The 24,023-nt window shown below is 34.0% G+C and overlaps 1 protein-coding gene across 1 annotated transcript in view; it reads left to right on the top strand.

Annotated features, from left to right (window-relative positions):
- Positions 1-24,023, top strand: part of Faf1 (Fas associated factor 1) — a 301,118-nt gene that overhangs the window by 80,417 nt on the left and 196,678 nt on the right. Inside the window, exon 7 of the mRNA XM_021160394.1 lies at positions 8,094-8,199. Within this exon, the coding sequence (XP_021016053.1) occupies positions 8,094-8,199 (106 nt within the window). The remainder of the gene's footprint in view (positions 1-8,093; positions 8,200-24,023) is intronic.

Here is a 24,023-nt window from a genome sequence, read left to right on the forward strand (position 1 = left end):
CTGGGTCTTCAAAAGAAGTTAATGAATGCATTAAAATGATTATGATTGAATATAGATTAAATATATATATATATATATATATATATATATATAGTAAAATGTTTATTACTTTGCCTCTTAGGCATTTAATGTAGTTAGCTCTCATTTAATTTTACTTTCTTTTGTTTTAATTTGTTGCAAACAATCACTTCCTCAAACAAATATTGATTATTTTGATTATATTTTAAATGTGAATTTTAGTCTATCAGCTAAAACAAACACTAATAATTGAGTTACCCTTTTCTGTTTGTAGAAACCAAAACATGTCTTTGTTCTAAGTATCCTGATCACAAGAAAAATCACAATGGAAAAACACCATAAAGAGAGTACATATGTTATATTCAAGTAAAAGTATTTCTTTCACTGAGCTCACATTTGTGCTGCTTTTGAAAAGTTTGCCTAGTTGAAGGCTGGTAAGACATCTTAGTAAGCAAGCCCTTAACACCAAGTCTGCGGACCTAAGTATGATTCCCTGGACCACAGAGTGGGAGGAGAGAGTTCACTTCTTAACATTGTCCTGTGGTCTCGATATGGATGTGTGGTACACATATTCCCTCTGTAAATTAATTATAGTTTAAATTATGATATAAATTACATTATTTTCCCTTTACCATAACTCCCTCCAGATGCTCATATACTCCTCTTTGCACTCTTTTAACTTCACGGCCTCCTTTTTATTATTGTTACATATATATATATAGGTGTAAATACTCCTAAATAAAACCTGCTCAGTCTCTCTTCCTTCCCCATATGTGTGAATACATAAATATTACTAAATAGAACCTGCTTAGTCTGCATAATGTTGTTCGTATTTATGTATGTTTTCAGGGCTGACCATTTGGTATTAGATATGCAGTTAGTGTGCTCTCTTCTGTTCTCAGAATTCCTTAGTTGCCTGTAGTTCTTTGTGTAGGGTTGACGCTTCTTGGGCTTTCTTGCATGGTTACTTTTAGTACCATATATTTAAAATAAACATAAATTTTACTTATTTGCTTTTTTTGCTCTTTTGCCTTTTTCTTTTAAATTGAAGAGAAAACTTGATACTTAAGAGCATTGTATTAGTTTTCACTGTTGTAGAAATTATTTAAATTCCAGTTAGCCTGAGGTTTCTACCCTGCCTTAGATCATTGAATTATCAGATGAAGGACACGCATAGCTTTTATATACATGAGCTGGGCAGATACCTAGCCTCCATACTATTAGAATCTACTTTCCTATTGATAAGCCTGAATTATTACTTACTACTTACTGTGTTTCATCTGGGCTGCTCATAACTCAGTTTGCCTAGCCAACAGGGCCAGGTTTTTATGGCTCAGCTAATCCATGGTGGGTTCTCCTCCCTCTTGCATATCCTCCAATCCAAGCCTGGGAACCCTAAACCCCACCTGTGTGTCTTCTGCCCAGGTATTGGTTGTTGGCATCTTTATTCACCAATCAGAAATAACTTGGGGCAGGGTCACTGAGGCTACATGCAGACTTGGGGGGTCCATATTTAGCATTACAATAAACAGTAAAAGATAAAACCTCAACAGTTCTCCCCTTTAGTCCATTAAAGGGCTCTTCTCTCAGATATAAATTGAATACAGTTATAACAGTTATGCAAATCATAAGGTATGATATACTCTTATAACATCCGATTATATTTGGCAATGCAGATTTTATCATCTATCCTAACTTAAAGAGTTAACAATTTTGTGCTTCAGTCATGTTTGATTTTAACTTGTATTACCACCTGAAAACCATCGTTTTAAATCTAGAACATCTTCAGTCCTAAACAACTTAAGTTTAATTGTGAGGCTATGACTTTTAGTCTTCAACCCTGTCAGAGACTTGAGAAGGGATTAAATATTACTTGAGCATGCAGGAAACACAAAGACACAGCTTCCAAAACTATAAAAATGTCATATATCTGACAGCCTAAACAGTATCCAAAATTCCTTATAATGTTGGAGCATCTATCTTTAGCTTTCTGTCCCAGAACATCTGACAGACTTAAGTGAAGCAAGAATTATGAAGGACTAGCTTACTCTCTCTTGTCCTTAGCAATCACTTATCTTGCATGCATTTGTCCTTTCTGGACAGCATTCTGTTTGCCTATAAAATTAGGTTATTGGAGTGGTTAGCTTGCCACACTTGAAGCAACTCCACATGGAGGTACTCCTGAAAGCTCATCACCTTCCTGAAAGTGGAATGGGGGTGCTCTCAGCAGACCTGTCTCATAGTCAAAAGTTCATTTTGTTTGACAATCTTCCTTAGAGTTTAAAGGTCCATAGTTGAAATAGTATGGAGCACTTTGCCTCAGAAGAGACTGCTAGAGTGTGGGTGCACCTAACATGGCAGACTCACCTGTCTGTTACAAGACACTATTAGGGAGAAAATTGCTCCTAGATGCAGTGACTGAGGCTCCAAATTATTTTGTTAGATTTATCAGTTAGTAGCATATTGTTCAGCTAACCCTCTCAGATTAATAAAACCATGCAATGTATTCTTTGCAACATTGACCCTGTGTTTAAAAACAAAAGTACCAACTAAAAACCTCACAAAACAAGACATGTTGTTCATGTAAGTTTCTGTGGAAAGTATTTTTAGTAAAATTATGTATTTTAAAAGTGTATAGTAGCTAATGCTATAGGAAAATCAATGTTAAAAATTGTAGCACATAATATCACATGTAAAAATATGTTTGTCTGCCTGTTTCTTAGTAAACTTAGTAAAGGCAGAGATAGGATCTTACTTATTTCATGCCAACAGGCAAATCATGGCTATAATCTCTATAGTTAGTCCTAAACAAATTCCTCAGTTTTGTTCATGTGACATTGAACAAGAAAAGTAGTGTCAGTTTCCTTTGTGAAATTGATGTGATTATAATTTCATATAGTTGACATGAAGTTCTTAATACTTTATACATTTTAATATTAATTGCTGGTGATGAGGCAATGAGCCAGATTAGAGTCTGAGATGGAGGATGTTGCCATCAGTAGACAAATCATTTTACCTTGGATCATGAATATCAACCTGAAATAAGAACATTTATGAAATGCCCTCCCCCACAAACAACAAAACTAAAACTGATTCTGGGTAACGTTAGGTTTAATATACAAGTATGTTCTGTTATCAGAAAGGGGTGTGTGTGTGTGTGTGTGTGTGTGTGTGTGTGTGTGTACATGCATGCTTGTGCACGTGCATGCCCTTTGTAGGCATTTTCACTTGTGCATGAACACCTTTATCTATCTATCTATCTATCTATCTATCTATCTATCTATCTATCTATCTATCTATCTATTGAGGTAGTCTCTCACCATGAAACTGGAGCTTGCTATTTTGCTATTTGGTATATGTTGGCTGCTCAGGTATCTGTCTGTATCCCTGTTCCACCTCCAGTGCTGAATTTTTAGTGCAGTCTACCATTTACCTGGATTCTTAGGGTATAAACTTAGGTCTTAATCCTGAGAAAAGGACTTTACTTACTGGGCTGTCTTCCCAACCCCATCAACAAGTTTTTCTCCTATGCAACTCATAAATCATGAAGAATAATTGCTACAAAAGCACTGCAGATCTTCTTGTTTGTGTTGCACTGTCACTGTGAGATTTTAAAGTCTAAGCATCTCTCAGGTGTTAGAATATGCTACCTTATAACTTATGCCATAATAATTCACTCTTGGGCTTTTTAAAGTTTAATATTGTAGTCCTATAAAGGGAGAATATCTTTTTTTCTCCCCAGAAGAGGAAACAGTATTTACAGAGTACTCATGTCTAAAGATGGGGCTTCATATATTTTAGGCACTCATCATATACTTCTGAAAGAAGTAGTCAAACTACTGACCTTGGTAGAGCAAAAGTTCAGAGCTGGCTCCCTAATTCCCTAGCAGTTTAAGGCCTATGTCTCTCTCTGTGCATATATGCTCCATCTCTGCTGCTACCCAGATATTACAGAACTGACTTAGTTTTCTTCTAAATGGTATGATACCTGGTGCTGGTTCTGTGAGACTAGCCTACTATTAAGAAACAAATCTAAGAATTTCCAAAAAGGCTTTTGTAGTCTTCCATTTTAGGCCTTCCCTTTTTTTTTTTTTTTTAATGAGGAAGACAGTTTTGTTTTATTCATAGTTCCAAGTTTGACTTTTGGGCCTGTGGCAAGGTAGTATGGGGGTGGGTAGGGATGGAAAGAGAAGCCAGGATCCCAATGTCCCCTTCAAAGGCAGACCTCCAATATGACCATATCTTGCTTTCTGAAAATAGACACCACCCCCCAAAAGTTTCCACTACCCCAAAATGCCACTTTCCGGACACCAAGCCTTCAATACAGTTCTCTTTGTGTTTATATCTAAGATCCAAGCTTTAACACCATGTCTCAGGATTATATTAAGGGAAATCCCAGATTTGAGAGATGCATTTCCTGGAGCCTGCTGTGTGTGTGGAGAGTGACTTGCTTGGAAGGGTCACACTCCAGGGGTTCACTGGGCATTTGTCCCAGGCTGCAACATTCTTGGGAGGCTGTGCCTGTTCTCAGTGTAAGGGCTTCAGGAATTGAAATGTCTCTCTCCATTGCTTCTGGCCCTGGGCTCATGGGAGGAGTCTTGTGCATTTAACACATTTCTTTCCTTTATTATATTCATCCTTAGCCCTTTGATGTTGCCAGCACATGACCCTTTTTATGGCCTTTGTGTACTCTCAGCTTTGGCATGACTGAACCCACTCTTCCAGTTGAAACAGTTATTTTAGTCGCCCCCCCCCCAATTCCTGCCCTCCCCTCCCCTCTTTCTTTTTTGGAAGAAATAACACTATTAGAAAAAACAAACAAACAAATAAACAAACACACATACACACACACACACACACAAAGAAACAAACAATAAAAACCAAGAAGGGAAATGGGTTTGTTTTCAACTCCTGCCTTGGATAAGGCTACTTTTTACTACCCACCCCTAGCTCCTTCCTGCTGTAGGGTAGAGTCCAGCTCAAAGCAGTGCCACAGCCAGAGTGTCATCGGCTGCTGCTGCTGCTACTGTGGCTCCATCTGAACTCATGGTAAGACTCAGAACCCAGGCTATGTGACCTTTTAGTTCAGCCACCTTGGCCGTGATCATATACTTCAAATAACCAGCTGGTTTTGGGCAAAGACATGACCTGAGATAAGCTCCTTATAGTGGGAAAACCAGAGGATGGAACACACCTGGTAATGGGCATCCACAGCACTCAGGCCCTAGAGCATATGTTCCAAACGTGAGTGTGTGAGTCCCTGGTACCTCCTTCTGTTGCCAGAATATTGGACTGCTAGGGACACCATGAATAGCCTGCCATCTTAGTTTCATCCTAGCTGCTTCTGATCCATCAGTTGCCTCCTGGAGATTCCCTCATGGTGACCTCTCTCCTTCCTAGAACCCCCTAGTTTGTTGTTTCAGCTGGACTTTATTGATTTTCCACTTCACCTTAATGTTCAAACTGACTCCTTTGCTTTGTTTCAGGTGGTCAGAATGTTCTAGGGTTACAGCTTGATCTTTCTGTTTTTGTCCTCCCATAGGCCTGCGTGCTATTAACTCTAATGCTCTTATATCTTTTAGTTGGCTGTTTTGTCTTATTGTTGTCTTTTAGCCTTTGTTTGTTTGTGTGTTTTTTGTTTTGTTTTGTTTTGTAAGGAGAGAAAGCCCAGGTTAGCTTCAAATGTGCCTTGCAACTGAGGATGACTCTAAGTTCCTAATCTTCCTTTTAATTCCTGAGTTCACTGTTTACTTGGCCTTTGATGCTTACATTCCGTAATATTGAATTTTTTTTGTGTGTGTTTCTAATATGAAATCAAACTTAAAATATCTAAAACCTCAACTTCCAGTTTTCCTACCCAGTTATCTACATTAAGTAAGATTCTATCTTTTTGTTTGCTCAGACTGGGAATCTTGGGGTTGTTTTTTTTTTTTCTTGCCCTCTATCAGTTAATTGTCCATCTCTGCCTCTAACTTATGTTCTATATTAAATATTTTTACCATGTATTTCTCCTTTTTCTTACTTCTTTTGTGAATTAATCTATTCTTCTATCTCCCCCATCTCCAGTCTTTTCTCAGAAGTAGAGCACAAAGAGAAATCTTACATAGATGGAAATGGAAGTTAATTCTTAGTATTTTCCTCTTTAAACTTCCCAGTAGTTTTCCTGCCGTCGCAACAAGACCCTGTATGATTAGACCTTTGTTGATCCCTTTTGTACATGCTAACTGTTATAGGTCTTTTTTTCTTGGAGATGCCTTTCTCAACTGTTCTTTTTGCTAGATTTTCCAGATTCTCTGTTAGCTTTTATTTTATAATCTATTTTACTTGCTTCATAATACATTGCACTCTCCAAAATTGCTTATTTACTTGATCTTTCCCATTGGCTAGAAATGCAAGTTTCATGAAAACAAGGACCATGTATGTTTTTCTTATTCCTCTTTTTTTCTCTAGCAGCTAGAGTAATGTTTTGACTATAGATTGGTATACAACAAACTGTCAAAGTTTTGTCCCCTGACCCCCTTACCCCAAGTATATCTTTTGAGTGTTCAATTCTAAGATTCTGTTTATCCTTTTGAATTTCAACTTGTGTGTCTTCTCTGGTTATAGATTACCTTTTTCCTTCATGGAGTTTTTTTAAATTCCATAACCTAGGACAGAGTTAAACACCTTTCTCTGTTTTTCTTGAGTTTTTATTTCAGTTCTATTGGTAGTGACTTATTTGTTTCCGAATTAGACTATGTTTTTTTTTTCTGAGAACTGTGTATTTTTATTTAGATTGAATTTTTTTAGAAAGGCATTGTCCTAATGTTGCCTTAAAAATAAATAAGAAAGTAAATAGTTAAGTAATCATTCATTCATTCATTCATACATACATACATGAATACATATTTGAACCAGAATGATAATTTTCTAGAAGGTAACCTTTGTGTGAAAGACAGAGATAATTCACGATTTATTACTTACTAAGCGAATATCTGCGTGTTCCAGGTATTTTGCTTAGGTGCTTAAGATAAAACAACAAATGTCTTTCCCATAAGAAACTTGTATTTTAGTTGGATATTTTAAAAATCATTAGTAATACTTTCTGATATGTATTAGTGTTTTTTTTTGTGTGTGTGTTTTCTAGCTATTACTAACCTTTAAACTCTTTGTGAGACAATAGGCTAGACAGATTAAATGCCTAATTGTAATCTTTTTTTGTGTGTGTTCCAGATTGGCAAAAGAAGAACCAAGTAGGTCAGAGCTATGTAGCACACTCAGAATATTTTCTAGGCTAAAGAAATGACAAAATTATACTTAAGACAGGCAATGGAGATAATTTTAACATAATAGTAATAGGTTTTTATTAAATTTTTGATGAAGATCATACTTCTAAATATTGACATAAAAGAATCATGACTTATATTTCTTAACTTATATGGCTGATTACATATTTTTTTGTGTGTGTTACATTTTTGTAACATTTGGGAACTCTACTACAGGATCCTTAAAGTGTTGCTCTGAATTCCCCAGTTTCTGAAATCTATATATTGCTGAATTTGAAGTGAAAGAATCTATTGAAAGAATTTTTATGTAGCAGTTTCAATTCTGTAAATTTCAGTATCTTCTGAATTTTTACTGAAAACATATTCCTATTTTTATACAGCATTTATAAGTATAAACCATAGTTTTATATTTTTTCTAGACAGCTGTTTTGTTAGAATCCTATTAGTCTTTTAGTAGTACATTTGAATAAATATTTTCATAGATACTTAATATCATTTGACAATGAAGACAATTGATTTTCTTGGAGAAGTAAGTAAATAGACAATAGTGTTTGTAGAAAATGTATATGCATTTGAAGAATTTACAATAGAAGTTTTAAAACACCTTGGTAGAGAAGGAGTTAACAGGTTAGCTCCCCTTGGTTGTTCTCAGCATGCTCTCTTGCCTTTAGGAGCTGAAAAGATGATAACATTGGGCCCAGACATGCCTGTGTGGAGGTTAGGGTACTCCTGGGGTTTTTGCAGCTAGCTGTGAAGCAAGCTAGAACTTGTTCATCTCTTAGTTCCTTGTTTTTCTTTCAACCCTTTCAGTGCCCTGCAGGAATCATTAAATCAAAACTTCATGCTGATCATCACCCACCGAGAGGTCCAGCGGGAGTACAACCTGAACTTCTCAGGAAGCAGTACCGTTCAAGAGGTGAGTTATGTCTCACAGCTAAGGAATAAAGGTAGCTCATTATAGCTAATGTTGACCCTGTTAAAGAGGGCTTATCTGTTCTGGTAGAAACTCTCTTTATGTTTCATTATTAGGTTTTTAATTTTAATTAACTGGAGAATCAATGATTACAGTAGATACACTAAATGACTTGACCTAGAAATACAAATGTTGTAAGTGGGAGCTCTTGATAATTCTTAAAACATTCTGCCTAAGACCCTACTTATAAAGAATTTATTATTATACAAAATAGTTCATGGCTTTATAGTATTATTCAAAATATTAATTCGGAAATTGTTGACAACATTCATTGTAGAGTGTGTTTCTGTTTTATTTGAAAGGTCACTTTCAAATGTGTCATGTATTTTATTATACATGTATGCTTCTGTTTTAAACAGGAATTTCAAGAGACTTTTCTTAAGCAGATCAATCCTAGCTTTGGGCAGTATTCATAAGATGTTTGAGACTGTCACTGTCCAGATAGCTCAGGCTATCTGGAAAGAGTTTGTTAATACTGTCTGTATCTTCTTCAGTGTGACCAAAGAGGGCCACTGTTTCTAAAACAGTGCTTCTCCTATGAGAGAAAAGGTGCTGTCTGAGAATGCTTTTGGCCCCACCCATCCAAAGGCAGTAATTCTCTCCTTAGGGGGTGAGGAATAGTAGATGCTTTGACAGGACTTCCATGCTTAGAAACATTAAAATAGTGGAATAGTTTTCATATTAACTTTTGTAATTTATGAAACTTACTTCTTCCTTTTTTTAAAACTACTGAATTTTAAGAGACTAGATCATGCTAAATCTTGAATTGCTGTGTAAAAATATAAGACCATATTGTTTAAAATAATTCGTAACATCTTGAAAGAATAAGTAAGTTTTTAGTATTATATAAAATGTTTTGATAATGAATAGACTACCGTTTATTTATTTATTTTTTTTACATGTTTGATTAATGATTTCTATCTTTTGAGTTTGTCATAAAGAACTTTTCTCTAAGTTTCTTTTCTCCATTGATAACTTGAATAGCTGGTATATAACTAAGCAGTGACATTCAGCCTTTTCTCTGACTTCTACATTCATCAAGTTATTTTATTTATTTGAATTTTCTGGAATTTTTTGTTTTTACATTGCCTATTCATTTTTAACCTTTATGGCATTCTATCTTCTAAATTTAAAATTTTAATTTCTTGAAAGGCATTTTAATCTAAAATTTAAATATGATTCTGTCAGATTTATCATAGGGATCTTTGAAAATAAAATCTAAATTGTATATATGAGCATTTAATTAAATAAGGAAATTTAGCTTCACAATAACTCCAGTTAAACAATAAAGCAAGACAATATAGGAAACTCTGTCTTCTAGGTGAAATTTTTATAGCTAAACTCTGTGTGCAGTTTCGCTCATTCTCAAACCCTCTCTTTTGCATTGCTAGTTTAACTGACTTGAGTGTGTTTCGACTTCCTCCCACAAGAGGGCAGAAAGGACTATTAAGCTGATAGCCTAAAAATGCCACTCAGTGTTTTCAAATTAGCTTCTCTTATATTAACAAAAAGGAGCATAATGGCCAAGTTATTGTTTGATTTACAGATAATTGGCATATTGCAGCGAGGAGACTTAATTTCACCCTTTTAAATTAAACAGGGAGATTTAAAAAGACATAAAATATTCATTAATGTTCGGTGATTATAAAGTAGTGGCATATATTTATTTTGCCTTTATTACTGTTTCGATGGGAAAATACTGCAAATATTTCCGAAATCGAGTTGGCCATACTGACAAGTTGAAATGTTTAAGCAATGTTAATGCAATCTGCTCACACCTGATATCCTATGCAGAATGATTCAAAATGACTACATCAATTATTAAAAGAAATATTTAAAATTCTGTAAATGTGCCATTGCGTGCCACAGTTGGCAGAAACTGTTCTCTGGTATATTATTTAGATTATCAAATATATTTTAAGTGTCAAGGACTTCAAAACATTGAAATCTGTTCCTTATCATTTCGTAATATCTTGTGAAAAGTGCTTGAGGAGCGTCTTTTAAATGACAGATATTCCTGTGTATTTCTTGGTAATAGCTTTTCTTTCCTGTTTAATTTTAAAAATTAATTTAAAATATGTTTCTAAATTCTTGTTATTAAGAAAGAAATATTATGTCTAGTGAAAATTGTTGTACTGTGAGTAGACAGTTCCACATGGGCTGCTTTATTTATTTTGTGTAACTTTGATGAAGGCTGTGGAGCAACTGGCTGAGCATAGTTCCCTGGCTTTTCCTTGGCCCAGTGGGATCCAGTGCTGAGGCAGGTTTCAGGAAGGAAAAGTGTTCCTGTGGACAGCCTGGCAACTCACAGTGCCTTTTGCTTGCTAAGCTACTGTAAGTCAGTTTAATTGCACTAAGAGAAATGTACAATTTTGAAACAATTTGTAGTTCTGTGTTAATACTAGTATTTTTGTTTTTAATGTGGAAGCTTATTGATGTTCTAGATTCTAAATTGTAAATTTATCCATCATCAGTTTTAGCAATCTTTTTTCAGTAGTAAGCCCCAAAATAAATTGTAATCACTAACACACACACACACACACACACACACACACACAGCTTAAAGGAGTAGATTAAAAACATCTCATCAATAAATAATACAGTAAATTATTTTCATTTTCTAGGTAAAACATTCTTAATGCTTTGAAAGTCTTGAATTTTTAAAAGAAAGCTTTTACAGTATTTTTTACTCAGATAACTATGAAATGAGTAAGACTGAAATTAGCACCGCTTGTAACTATTAATTGAACAAAATAAATCTTTGAAAATACTGATTTATAGACTACTGCTAAGATAAGTTAGAATTTCAAATATATTTTCAGTAGCATGTGGTCAAGCAAATTGGTGGTGATAGCTGGTGTTCCTACAAGTGTTGGCTCATCCTGGCTCTGAGCTGCTGCTTTACAACATGTGACTGTTTTCCTTTGGGTGCTAGGTTTTGGTTTTGATTTCATTCTTGTGTTAAGCTCGCTACAGATTTTTCAACTTACATATTCTATGTGAGGAGAGTCAGTTACCTCTAGAGATGATTAAAATGGAGATAGTTGCAAGTAGTTATAAGAAGTAAAAATCCTTATTCTTTCACGATAACACTATATATCAGAAAATTATCGAGTAATATTGTAATAACATTATGACAACCCCAACTTTCTACCAATTTGCACTCTAATACTAATCACACTTTAAAATACTCAAATTCCTTCAAAATTTAAACAAGCCTATCTTATTTTAATCAGTTTTCTACTCTTGAGAGTTCACAGGTTTCAACAATTAAATTGTAAAGATTCTAATAATTTAAAAATCTGTGGTTTCCAATGCACTTGGGGTGGGCTAACACAAGGGAAGAAAGGCTGATTTGCCTCTACAAATCCTTAGCCCAGGTGTGGAAGAGGATATAAAGTCCCTGAAATCAGGCCAACTTTCCTTGGAAACTGATTCTTTGTTGTCTGCCTCATTATTGCAAAAGCTTCTGTTAGGCAAGTTTCTACGTTTCTGTAGATGTCATATAAACTTAAGAAACATACACCTGATCTGAAAAACAAAGATAAGAAATCTTAAGTATTTTTAGTGCAGAATCATGGAGTATTACTTATCTATTACAGTGAGAAGTGCAATGAATAGCTATTGGAATTATTTAAATCCCCTCCTAAGTTTCACTTTACCCTAGAATTCTCACTATTCTTATTAATGTTGATTTAGTTCTTAATGGGAATGAATGGGGAAAATTGACAGCCCATGAAGCCATATCGTACAGGGAGCAAGTAGCACATTTCACTACTAGCTCCATGTTACACAAACTGATGTTTAAGTGGGAAACCAATTGTGGTAGGATTGGTATCTAAGGAAATCATACCAATTCTTAAAAATAATTGCAAAATCAGGATGTTAATTTTGATTCTAAAATTTAAACCGTGTGCTATTTTTGTGTGTGTTTGCTCTGTTCTTGGTGCTTTCTCATCCTAACTAATGTGTGCTTTGGACTGTAAGCTAAGGCTGGTGGCCAGTAACTGTTTTGAAATTTGTAGTTCTTCACAAGTTATATTAGCGAGCACTTTCTATTAGCAAATAGATTATAACTTAACTGTTGTGTCCTTTCTTTAAATGTTTTGAAGTATTAGGTGCCTTTTCTGGGGGGGGGGAGTAGGGGAAGGGGTTGTTTGTTTTCCAATATGGGGTGGGGAGCTACTGGCAAAGAATTGAAGAAAGAGTGAGGTGGCTGAGAATGTTCATATGCAAGAGGGTAAATTAAGTTGTGTGCTTACTTAATTAAAAGTTTAAGTGGTTTGTTCTTACTGCAAGATAAGTGGCATATATTAACTCAATTAGAATGAGCAGTTTTAATTAGCATATATCATTTTTTTAAAAACTTAAAATAAAAAAAATGACATCTTAGAAAGAATGTAAGATGATTTTAACAACCAGGTATGAATTCAAGCCATTTTTTCACCTTTCCAAATATGGAGAATATGAGGTACATATATTACTGGTCTCAGGTTGCATTTTAAAAAAGGTTTGTTGAATGATACTGCTTCAAATGAACAAATAGTGATTATCTTATTGAGATCTTCTGTGTTTTTGTTGTATCCCTTAGGAAATAAATTTAATTGATATTTATGATACAACTATTTTGAAATGATAATATTTTTCTGCATAGAAATATATTCTATTTCTAAAATATTTCTAGAAATATTTTAGAATAATTTGGACATTATTAAAAAGCATAAGTATTTTTCATCTGTAACACAAATAAAAATGAAATTTTCTTAAAAGTTAAGGGCAATGCTTTAGTTCTTTGTTACTTAAGATACTTGTATCCTAACATCTTAGCCTATCATATTTATAACCTGTGGTTTCTGTGTTGATAGTTTTAAAATGCCTGAGTTGAGAGAAATTACATTCAGTTATCAGAAACCAATAAACATAAGACATTTTTTATATGCAAGAAAAGGCAGAGAGTAAATAATTGCACTGGTGACCAATACTGTAATAATCCTGTTTTACAATATGCACTTGACAGGTTGTAATAGTGCTAATTGAAGAGACTAATTCACACTTGCTTCATTCTATTCAAAGGCAAAATCAGCAGCTTGTTTTGCTTTTGACCAGATGGTCCTCATGAACACCTACTGTGCACTTTAAGTGCTTTACTAGAATTACAAAGGCTGGGGGCTGCGTTCGACTCCAAATGATTTGAGAAGGGGGGGACCTCTGTGCTCAATGGATTTAGTGCAAGTAAATTAATTCTAGTGGACCCATTACACACAGAGCCCCCTTTTCAAAGCTCTGAGCCTCCTCGCCTGCTCTGTAGCAATGAGAAAGAGAAAGAGAAAGGCAGATTACTGCAAACAGAAATAAAAAAAAGGGTATGAAAGGGAGAAAAGAGGCCTTGAAGCCTTTCATATCATTTGAGTTTTTCAAGTGCGTTATTTTTGGGGAGGGTGGATGTATGAAAAGCCAATTGGAGTTTTTTTTGTTTTAAAGTGCGCTATTTAAGCACCATGAATATAAGCGCAAGAGCAACAGTTGACTGAGTTTACTGTGGTGAAGCTTTGTGTCCGAGGATGAATCAAATTCATTATATTCAACTCTTTGTGTTTTAACATGAATGTAGGGTTAGTTTCACAAGACTGTGTCTGTTTAGGATAATTATAATTTAATATTTTCCTTTCATAAAGTTATCACTGTAGATGTCTAAAATTTTAATCAAAGCAGATTTTGTACATTGACTTTGAAGCACCCTGACAGTTTAAAATTCAAAGGAAAGCTTTTTGAGTTTTCAAAAGAAAAGAGAGGCTCATTCTAATGGCATTGAAGCAGAGATTATTATAACTAATTAGAAGTCACACATCTGTTAGCTTTTGGTTTGTGATTTATTTACGTATTTGTGAGTAAAACACATACTTTAAAAATACATTGCCATTATAGTGAATTAAAATGATAAAATATGCTTTAAAAGGAACTATTTACTTAATTATTTTTATAAGTTTCTAGAGTTGCATAAAATATATAATGAAATAAGGGAATATTGAATATGAATCAATATCACAATTACTCACCTTAAGCTGAATTATATTTTCAAACAAAATATATTCACAGTTTTGTTAATATAATTCTGGTTTACTAAGTAGTCATGTAATACTAACTAATGTAGCTTTCTTTTATATTTATAGTTATTCCTTAAATTTAAAGCTGTTCATCTACAATACTGTAATTTTAAATGCTATCAGTGTAAATGTTTTCTTATGACAATGTATGTAGCTAATATATAAATGATCACATTTAAAAAAACTATGTGCCCTTTGTTTTTCTTTTGATGAGATAACGTCATAAACAACTCTAAACTTAAGCAAGTCACTCATTTTTTTTATAGTGTATTTTAATGGCACAGATTATCTTTTTTAACCCCATATTACCAATATTCTTATTTGAATTCTTTCTAATGATAGTTAATAATTAAGATAACAAAATTGTATTAGGAGTATAATTATAAATGTTTCATAGTAAAGTTTGTAATGCTTTCATAATACATGGCATTTATATTTGAGTAGACATAATATACTGGTAAGTATGCCTTTTATGTTTGCTTAGAAATATATGCTGAGAAAATAAATTATAAAAATGTAAAACTAACTACAGAAATTTTTATTTTTCAGAACCACAAAAATTGTTATTTTCAGACTTGTATCTGAAGAGTACTTTGGAACTTGAAATAAACTATTACTGTGTTCATTTCTTTGGGATTTTATATTGAAATTATATTTGGAGGATGGAGCAAGATAAAAGGGAATTCCTTCAAACATTCCACCAACAAATGTCCAGTGAAATTTGTAAACAATAGGTGTTAATGAATTGGTATCCTTGGGGAGAAAATATTTCAAGAAAAAAATAGATTAGGAAAAAAGGGAACAAAATTAAAATAAATGAAATGTAACTGCATTTTTTTAAATTGTAGAGAGTGAAGAACTGGTGTTAGAACCAGAACCTCAGTTAGTAGAAGTTGTTTGATCATGACTGGATAGTCATTTGCTTAGCTGGAGCCTCTTCTCTGACTTAACAGAGTCAGTGCTTGAATAAATAAATAAACGAATAATTTATTTCAGTATTAAACTATTATCTCTAGGTCCCCAAATGTCACATACACGATTACTAGAGTTGGGAACAGCCTCAAATTTCATCATGGCCTTCTGTAGCACCATATTATCTTTTAACATTTAAGTATTCTCCAGCCATGTAGTAAGTAATATCCCATTCATTGGTCTTCCTTTTGCAAAAACAAAGAACCAAATAAACAACAAGCAAGGATTAAAGGATTGGTAAATGAATATAAAATGTTCATAAATACAGTGGACTTATTCAATGTATATTAAGGTAATTCTAAATATAGAAAATAATTTTCATATTTATCATTCTAAGCCAAAAATTATTTGGACCCAACCTCCTAAAATATCAGGCTATGGTATTTTTCTTTCATCTAATATGGCATAGCACTGTGTAGTCAAATAATTATCTTTTTGAAACATTATCCTTCTGGTAAATGTACTTTGACGAAAATTCTGTTACTTAGTTTGTAGTTTTATTACCCTCCATATAACCAATCTTTTCTTATTATTCTTTTCTTTTTTTTTTATTTTTTTAAAAAAATAAAGGACTTTAAAAGCTCACAGCAAACAGTGTATAAATGACAAATGTATTCCTTGCTTTGTGGTCATTGCGTGACCAGACAGTAGAGCACTGGATTTTTCTGCGGTTTTACAGCTGCAAGGCAAAAGCATCTGTTCATTGCAAAGCCGTCATTGTTTAATTCTGACACTGACTTCTCCATGCATCTTGTACCAAGCGCTGGATTAGATGCCACCAGGATGAAATTTGTTTTAAGTTGCTCCTAAAGTGCAGCTGTCCCTGTATGTGGCCTTGTAGCTTAACCAAAATAGGCAGATGCAGGATCAATCAGAATCTTTGTACAAGGTCACTTGACCAGGCTAGAGAACCTCAGAGTATGAATGGGAATGATATTATTTATTGTGAATAACTGTAAAACCACTTTCCATGCTCAATTAGTGAATATACAAGTGTCCTGACTATATGTGGGCAATATAACCTTTATTAAATATTTAACCTTTAAAAGTAGATTATAATGGTTAAGTATATATTAGCTGTTATTTCCCCACAATAATTTGCAGGAGAAAGGGTTCAGTCTATTGGACTCTAAAATAGTAATTGACTGAAAATAAAACTCATTCTAAAATCACTCAGCTAAATTTTTGAAAAGAGGACATTTTTATAGAATGATAATTTTTCTTTAATGTTTCAAGTGAATGAAAAATGAAAGAGCACTCCACTTCCCAAGTTTCCTGGGATTGTGTGAATTTCTACCCAGCTGGTCCAGATTGATTGATACAGGGCCAAATATTTGTCTGCCTACATTTCAAAGTCTATAATTTGCTAATGAATTGTGGTAATAATCTTTCATCATACATGAAAGATTTAGCCAAACAATTTGCTAAGTATGTATTTTGATCATAAGATTTTTGGACATACACCAAGCTTTACATCTATTTTACAGCTAATGCATGGGGGTAGAGGGAGGGCAATTGGAGAAATAATATTGAACATTGGACATTGATGGGAAGGGATGAAGGAAACAAGAAAAGAGGTACCTGGAAAAGAATAATGCTGAAAGTGCTGTGGATGACAGAGGATAGCAAATTATATTTGGACCAACAATACAAAATGGAATTTCTAAATATGCTAGCACACTTTTAGCCTGCAATGTCCTAAAATGTTGTATCCAGTGTAGTTTAAAACAAGTATGTATTCACTGTGTTTCAACTATAGTTATTCCTTGCATTGATTATGAGTAATTTCATAGAAACTTTGTCAAATCTCCATAAATCTTGAATTATTGCTGGCATAACACCTAAAACAAAGGAATTGTAAGGGTAAATTTTAAAAAAAAGTTGTATGACCAACTCCAGAAGTTTCTGAAATGGCTACAGGCATGCAGGGAATATTCCTCTCTCTAAAACAAACACCATGCCAAGGACCTAGCTTTCTGGGAGGATAATGTGACATACATGCTTGTGAAAATGCAGGTCAGACTTATGCAGTTTTGTAGTTAAGCATAAAATGCACTACAGAAGTCCAGGATTGCCTTAAGAGGTAAGAAAGCAAAAAGTTCCTTTTATAGTTTCTTATAAACATAAAATTTCCTTTCATTGTTAGCAGTCAATAGGGTCATGACTTCTTTCTATTTGACTGATACAGTCTAAAGTGTTTTTAAACTGTCTTTACTATGAGGAAAAATTTAATAATAATAATAATAATAAATTTTTCTTTGCCAGGTATTTGTTTATTTTTCAAAACATCAGTGCTATACTAACTAGTTTTGAAAATATTATAAATGAGGAAATAAGTAGAATATTTTGTCCATTAGAGTGAAAGTATCTATTTTTAAAGAGAGTGAGGTGGTCTTTTATTTTCATAAATTTAAAAAACAAGTACCATGTTAGGTTTTATATACCTGCTAGGCCTCTTGAATATGTAATTATCATACATTCACAGCATTAATTTGTATTTATTTATACAATTATCTTCCTACTTTTAGTTTTATAGCTTAGTAAGTCCATGGCGGCACCATTAGACAGTCTTGAAATATTTAGAAAGGTTAGAGACATATATACTTATAACCCCAGTTTATATTTTAGATGAACAGAAACCTGTTTGACACACAATTTTTTGACAGTTAAATCTTTATCAATTTAATGTAATAATTCTAGTAGGCATATTAGTACCAAATAGTTACTATAGTACGTGTTAATACAAATTTGGAATCGGGATCCTAACTTGTTTTCTTTCCATATTATAGAAAAGTTTCATGATCACCATGGAGGAAAAGTAACATGAAAATCACACTTAAATTAATATAATTATGCAGTAGTAAGGCTTCTGAATTTTTATGAAAACTTTTTTGCTTTTGTTTCCAAAGCAAATTGTTGCGTTATAATTTATACTAAATTCAAACTGTTACTGGTATAGACAATAGTCATTTTCATATTACTATCAAAAGTACTTCAAAGTTACATGCCTGTATTTCCATGATGAAATTGAAATGGAACAAAGTGTAAAGTATATTTGCAAAATGAATGTGGTTTACATATTAACATGCATACATATCATAACTCAAAGCAAATGTTGCTTTCGTTTTAATTGTTTTTGATGATACACATCCTTTATTGCCCAAATGTATTTTGGATTTCTAGGAACTGGTTTTGGAGTTAGGATCCTCGATTTTACTTTTTTTTCTTTTAGTGACGTCACTTATGGCTTTGTTCTCTAAGGGGACAAATTGATTTGTTGAAACTCCCAAAAGTAATTTGAATCCATTATTGTGAGCCAGGTAGTTATTCAATCTGGGTAGTTAATTTTGTGTTATTCAGGTTAGATGTCTCTTTTCTGAGTGTTCTCTTTGTGTATATATATCAGGTATACCTCATTCATTTGTGATTACTTCATATTTACTTACTTCTCTTGTTAGACTATATGCATCTTAAAATAGGAAAAGTGTAAAATGTTTATTTCTTAATGTCAGGGCCTCCTGATAAAATGGTCATAGAATAGGTGATCTTAAAGAATAGCTAAATTAGAAATGAAAAATTTGTTAAGCGATGAGATTATATGTACCCGAGGCATTTGCAGAAGTAATTATGCAAGTAGTTTTTAGTACTTTAAGCTTTTTAGATATTAATTTCAAATAAGCATGCTTTCAAAACATTTAAAATGTATATTTGGTAAGTATTTGTTTCATTGTGATGTTTTCATATCTACATACTATTTTATACTTTGTGCTCATAGGCTATTTCTTTGGGACTATTTTTTATCCTTCCACTAGTCTCTTCTCCTCTCAAATAGTTACCCTTCTGTTTTCATGGCATTTGTGTTCTATTAACATGTCCTGTTTCTCCTCCCTCCCTATAGACCTCTTCCTTTCTAACCTTTCCTAGTTTCCTTTCTATTTTCATATCCTCCTCTGTCTCTTAAGTAGATACATATATATGTTTATTTAAATCTGGATTTTTCATATGCAATATTTTTCTTTCTGAGTCTGGCTTTTATTGATTAACATAATACTCCCCAGTTCCTTCTATTTTTTTCCCAGATATCATTATTTCATTCTTCTTTAAAGCTGAATGAAATATTGTCCATATGCTGATGGACACCTAGGCTGTTACCATAGCTTATCAATAGTACAGCAGTAAATACAGATGCACGAGAGTTCAGTGGTGTGTTGAGTTAGAATACTTCATTTCTATGATTAGCAATGAATGTGCCTGGATCAATATGGATATTCTTGTTTTTGCTTCTTTGAGGAGCCTCCATACTGACTTATGTGGTGACTGCATGAGTTTATATTTCTGTAAGCATTATAATCTGTGAACCTGAACTACTGTCCTCTCACCACTAACAAGTTATGTAATGTTTACCTATCCTTGAGTGACCTGACTTCATTTTTCAATTTTAGAGTTTTCTTATGTAAAATGGTAGCAACTTTTGCTTCTAAAAATAGAGTTTTAAACCTTAACATGTGTCTAGCCTTTCTGCTTTGTTGAACTTTGTGTACAGTTGTCTTAGCATTTCCATAGTTCACCAATACTTGTTTTCTGTTTTTTGTTTTGTTTTGTTTTAACAAATAATTGCATTTGTGGAGAGGTGATTTAATGGTAGAAGCACTAGATGCTCTTGCAGAGGATTCAGGTTTGATTTTTAACACTTACAACCACCACTCCAGTTCCAGAAAAGGGATCTGCTGTTCATTTTGGCCTCCTCAGGCACCAGGCACACATGTGATATGTATACATACATGCAGGCAAACACTTATATACATAAAATTTCTTAATAATTAACCATCCAACTGGACATAAAGTGGTTTGCATTTCTCTAGTGGCTTATCATTGGAAATATATTGTTTGATTTGTTTGTTGGACATTTGTTTATTTACTTGGAGGGGCATTCATTCAAGTTCTTTGCCTGTTAAGGGGAGGCGGCTTTTTAGAGGGATGAAAATGATCTTGAGTCAGTGATGTAAGTTTGTGTTTTCAGAACTCTGAAAATAGTGGAATTATCCACTTAAAAGGAAAAAGTAAATGTGAAATTTATTAAGCACTGGAAAGTTTTAAGGGACCAAATTCCACAAGCATTTGGGCTAAATATATGAAAGAGATTACATTTTTATTTGATATTTATTTTATGCCATTTGTTGAACTAGAAGGTAGCATTTCAAGAGGATCGGTGCCAGTTCTTGTGTGTAGTAGACATCATAAGAGGCTGTTTATATCAACACAGTTTCTGTGAGTTAGTTTTGTATTGTGCTTCCATTAATATTTTGTCATATTCTAGTAAATGTGTATTTAATGATAGAATGAACACTTTGTATGAAGAATAAAGATATTGATTAGTCTGTTTTAAAACATTTTTATGGCCACAGTGTTTCATATCTGTAGTCCTAGTACTTGGGTGGGAAGTGTGGTGGGAACACCATTTGAGCCCACACATTCATGGTCAGTGCACAAAGGTCTTTCTGAAAAATAAACAAACAAGGCTACTTTTCCTTTACTGACTGAATCTTGCTGCAGTGAATGAACATCCAAACCTAGTTTATAACTTTTTTAAAGTCTGTTTGGAAATCAAGGTCACTTAGCATGTGTTTCCATAACACAGTGTGATGGTGTGTATATGCTTGACTCAGGAAGCCAAGCATTATTTGGAGGTGTGGCCTTGTTGGAATAGGTTTGTCACTGTGGAGTGGGTTTTTTGTTTTTTTTTTAAAGTATAGAATTTTTAATTTTTATTTAGGGCATGGGGAGGGGAATTAAGAGGGTAGTAGAGGCAGAGAAATGTAGAGAGAGGGAAGGGGAGAGAAGGGGAGGGAAGGAGAGGAGAAAGAGAGAAACGGGGAGGGAGAGAGAGGAGAGGAGAGGCTGGCCATGAACACATGGAGAGAGGGGGAAAGGGACAGGGAAGGGGGAAGGGAAGAGCCCAAGAGGGCAAGAGAGAAACAAGAGAACTGGAGTGGGTTTTTTTTTTTTTTTTGTTTATCGAGGCAGGGTTTCTCTGTATAGCCCTGGCTGTCCTGGAACTCACTTTGTAGACCAGGCTGGCCTCGAACTCAGAAATCCACCTGCCTCTGCCTCCGGAGTGCTGGGATTAAAGGCGTGCGCCACCACGCCCGGCTTTGGAGTGGGTTTTAACACCCTAGTCCTAGCTGCCTGAATGTCAGTCTTTCACGAGCAGCCTTCAGATGAAGATATAGAAGATATAGTTTTTCCTGCAGCATGCCTGCCTGGATACTCTCATGCTCCCATCTTGATGATAATGGACAGAATCTCTGAACCTGTAAGCCAGCCCCAATTAAATATTGTCCTTACAAGAGCTGCCTTGGTCATGGTGTCTGTTCACAGCAGTAAAACCCTAGCTAAAGTACACAGTAAAGATGGCATTTTGTCCTTTTTTGCCTTGTTAAAGCTGTTTCTCTTGTTTTTCTGACACTAAGCTTTGGTATCTATTGCGTAATTGAGTAACCTACCCTTTAGTGTTCACATTGGGATTTAGTGTGAACATCCTCATAGTAGTGGAAAGATTTCATTTTACATTAAAAGAGGTAACAGATTAATTCTTCCTAGTCAAAAATAGTATAACTACAAATATATCAAGTATAATGTCTTGGACATTTGAAATATATTTAAATTTTTGAATTAAGACAACTTCTATTGCTGTTTTAGCAAGAGTCCTATCATATCAACAATATCATTTATGTAAAATATTTACTATTTTTAAAATTAATTTGTGTATGTGATGTCTATATGTGCCTATATTCACACTCTGGGACATACAAATGACAAAGTGAATATATGGAGGTAAGAGAACAAAGTAAATTCTTGTTCCTTTCCTTCTACCCTGTTTGAGTCAGACTCCTGTTTTTTTCACTACTGCATTTGCCAAGCTTCTGAGAATTCTTTTATTTTCTCTTATCTTGCCATGGCATCTATGAGATTATAGTCATGATCTTCAGTAGGCTCTGGGAATCCAAACTCAAGTCCACATACCTACAGAACATCACTTTACCTGCTAAGCCATCTTCCCAGCTCCTAAAATACATTTTAATTCTACCTTTAAGTCATTGCAATTTTTATTTTTTTTCTAAGACATCCTCTATAGCTATAATAATTGTGTGTTTTAATAAACTGCTTTCTGACAATTCTGTGTGATATTTATTGTCATCTAAATTAAAAATAATTTATAATTTAAAAAAAATTTGAAAAGATAAACATGTTTAAATCTTAACACTGAAGTGTTAAGTACTACAGATAGCAAGCTACTCTGAAATGTGTTTTGTGTTTTATACACAATATTTACAGTTGACCAGACCATTGGAAATCCCTATCCAAAAGCCTGTTATTCTAATATGTATTAAATATGTAGTTAATCTACAATCTACTTTCATAAGCAGAGTTAAATGCACATCAATGAAGAACATAATTTTTTAGGTTTATTGTCTGTTTTCATTTTAGTAATTAGATTGAATACTTTCTTGGAAAGATTAAGACAGAAAATATTGGACATGCCTTTTCCTTAGTTTTATTGAAAGAACAAAGACATCCACACAGTTCTAATTAAGTACAAGTGCACTCTTTTTCTTGAGGCGTATCTTTGGTAATCAGCTACTGGATTCTACTCTGAAATAGGCTCCAGGGAATTTGATCTAATACAGTTGCTAAAGCTATTTAATTCAAAAATTGTGGACAAGTAACTTCATTTAATAAGTACTTGACTGTTTGATGGAAAAGTCAAGCAATTGAAACTCATCAAATAAAACAGAAGATTCCTAATTGGGTTAAAATTTTAAATGTACTAAAATATTAATTTGTTTTAGGATGTGTATCTGAGGCTATTATTGAATCATATGCAGAGAATAACTGTCTTAGTTAGGGTTTTATTGCTGTGAACAGACACCATGACCAAGGCAAAGTCTTATAAAAACATTTAATTGGGGCTGGCTTACAGATTCAGAGGTTAAGACCATTATCATCAAGGTGGGAGCATGGCAGTATCTATTCAGGCATGGCGCAGGCAGAGCTGAGAGTTCTACATCTTCATCCAAAGACTACTAGTGGAAGACTGACTTCCAGGCAACTGGGGTGAGAGTCTTAAGCCCACACCCACAGTGACACACCTATTCCAACCAGGTCACACCTATTCCAACAAGGCCACACCTCCAAATGGTGCCACTCCCTGGTCCAAGAATATACAAACCATCGCAATAACAAACATTCAAAATTTGTATTATGACAGTTAATTACCTTTTTGCTTTTTACCAATCATTGTAAAAATTTGGCACAGAAAGCATGCAGCCGGGCATGATGCTACATGGCTATAGTCTCAGAATTTGGAATCAAGAGTTAAGGGCATCCTTGTTTACAAGGCATGTTTTAGGACAGCCTGAGCTACTTGAGATCTTTCCTCAGAAACAGAGAAGGGGAGGAAAGCACTTGAAACTAAGGATGAGATTTCCTTCTCAAGCATTTGATTAAAAGTAAAAAAATTTTTTTTAAAGATTTATTTATTTATTATATGTAAGTACACTGTAGCTGTCTTCAGACACTCCAGAAGAGGGAGCCAGATCTCGTTACGGATGGTTGTGAGCCACCATGTGGTTGCTGGGATTTGAACTCTGGACCTTCGGAAGAGCAGTCGGGTGCTCTTACCCACTGAGC

The sequence above is a fragment of the Mus caroli genome, chromosome 4 (genome assembly GCF_900094665.2).
Source record: "Mus caroli chromosome 4, CAROLI_EIJ_v1.1, whole genome shotgun sequence".
NCBI classification, from domain to species: domain Eukaryota; kingdom Metazoa; phylum Chordata; class Mammalia; order Rodentia; family Muridae; genus Mus; species Mus caroli.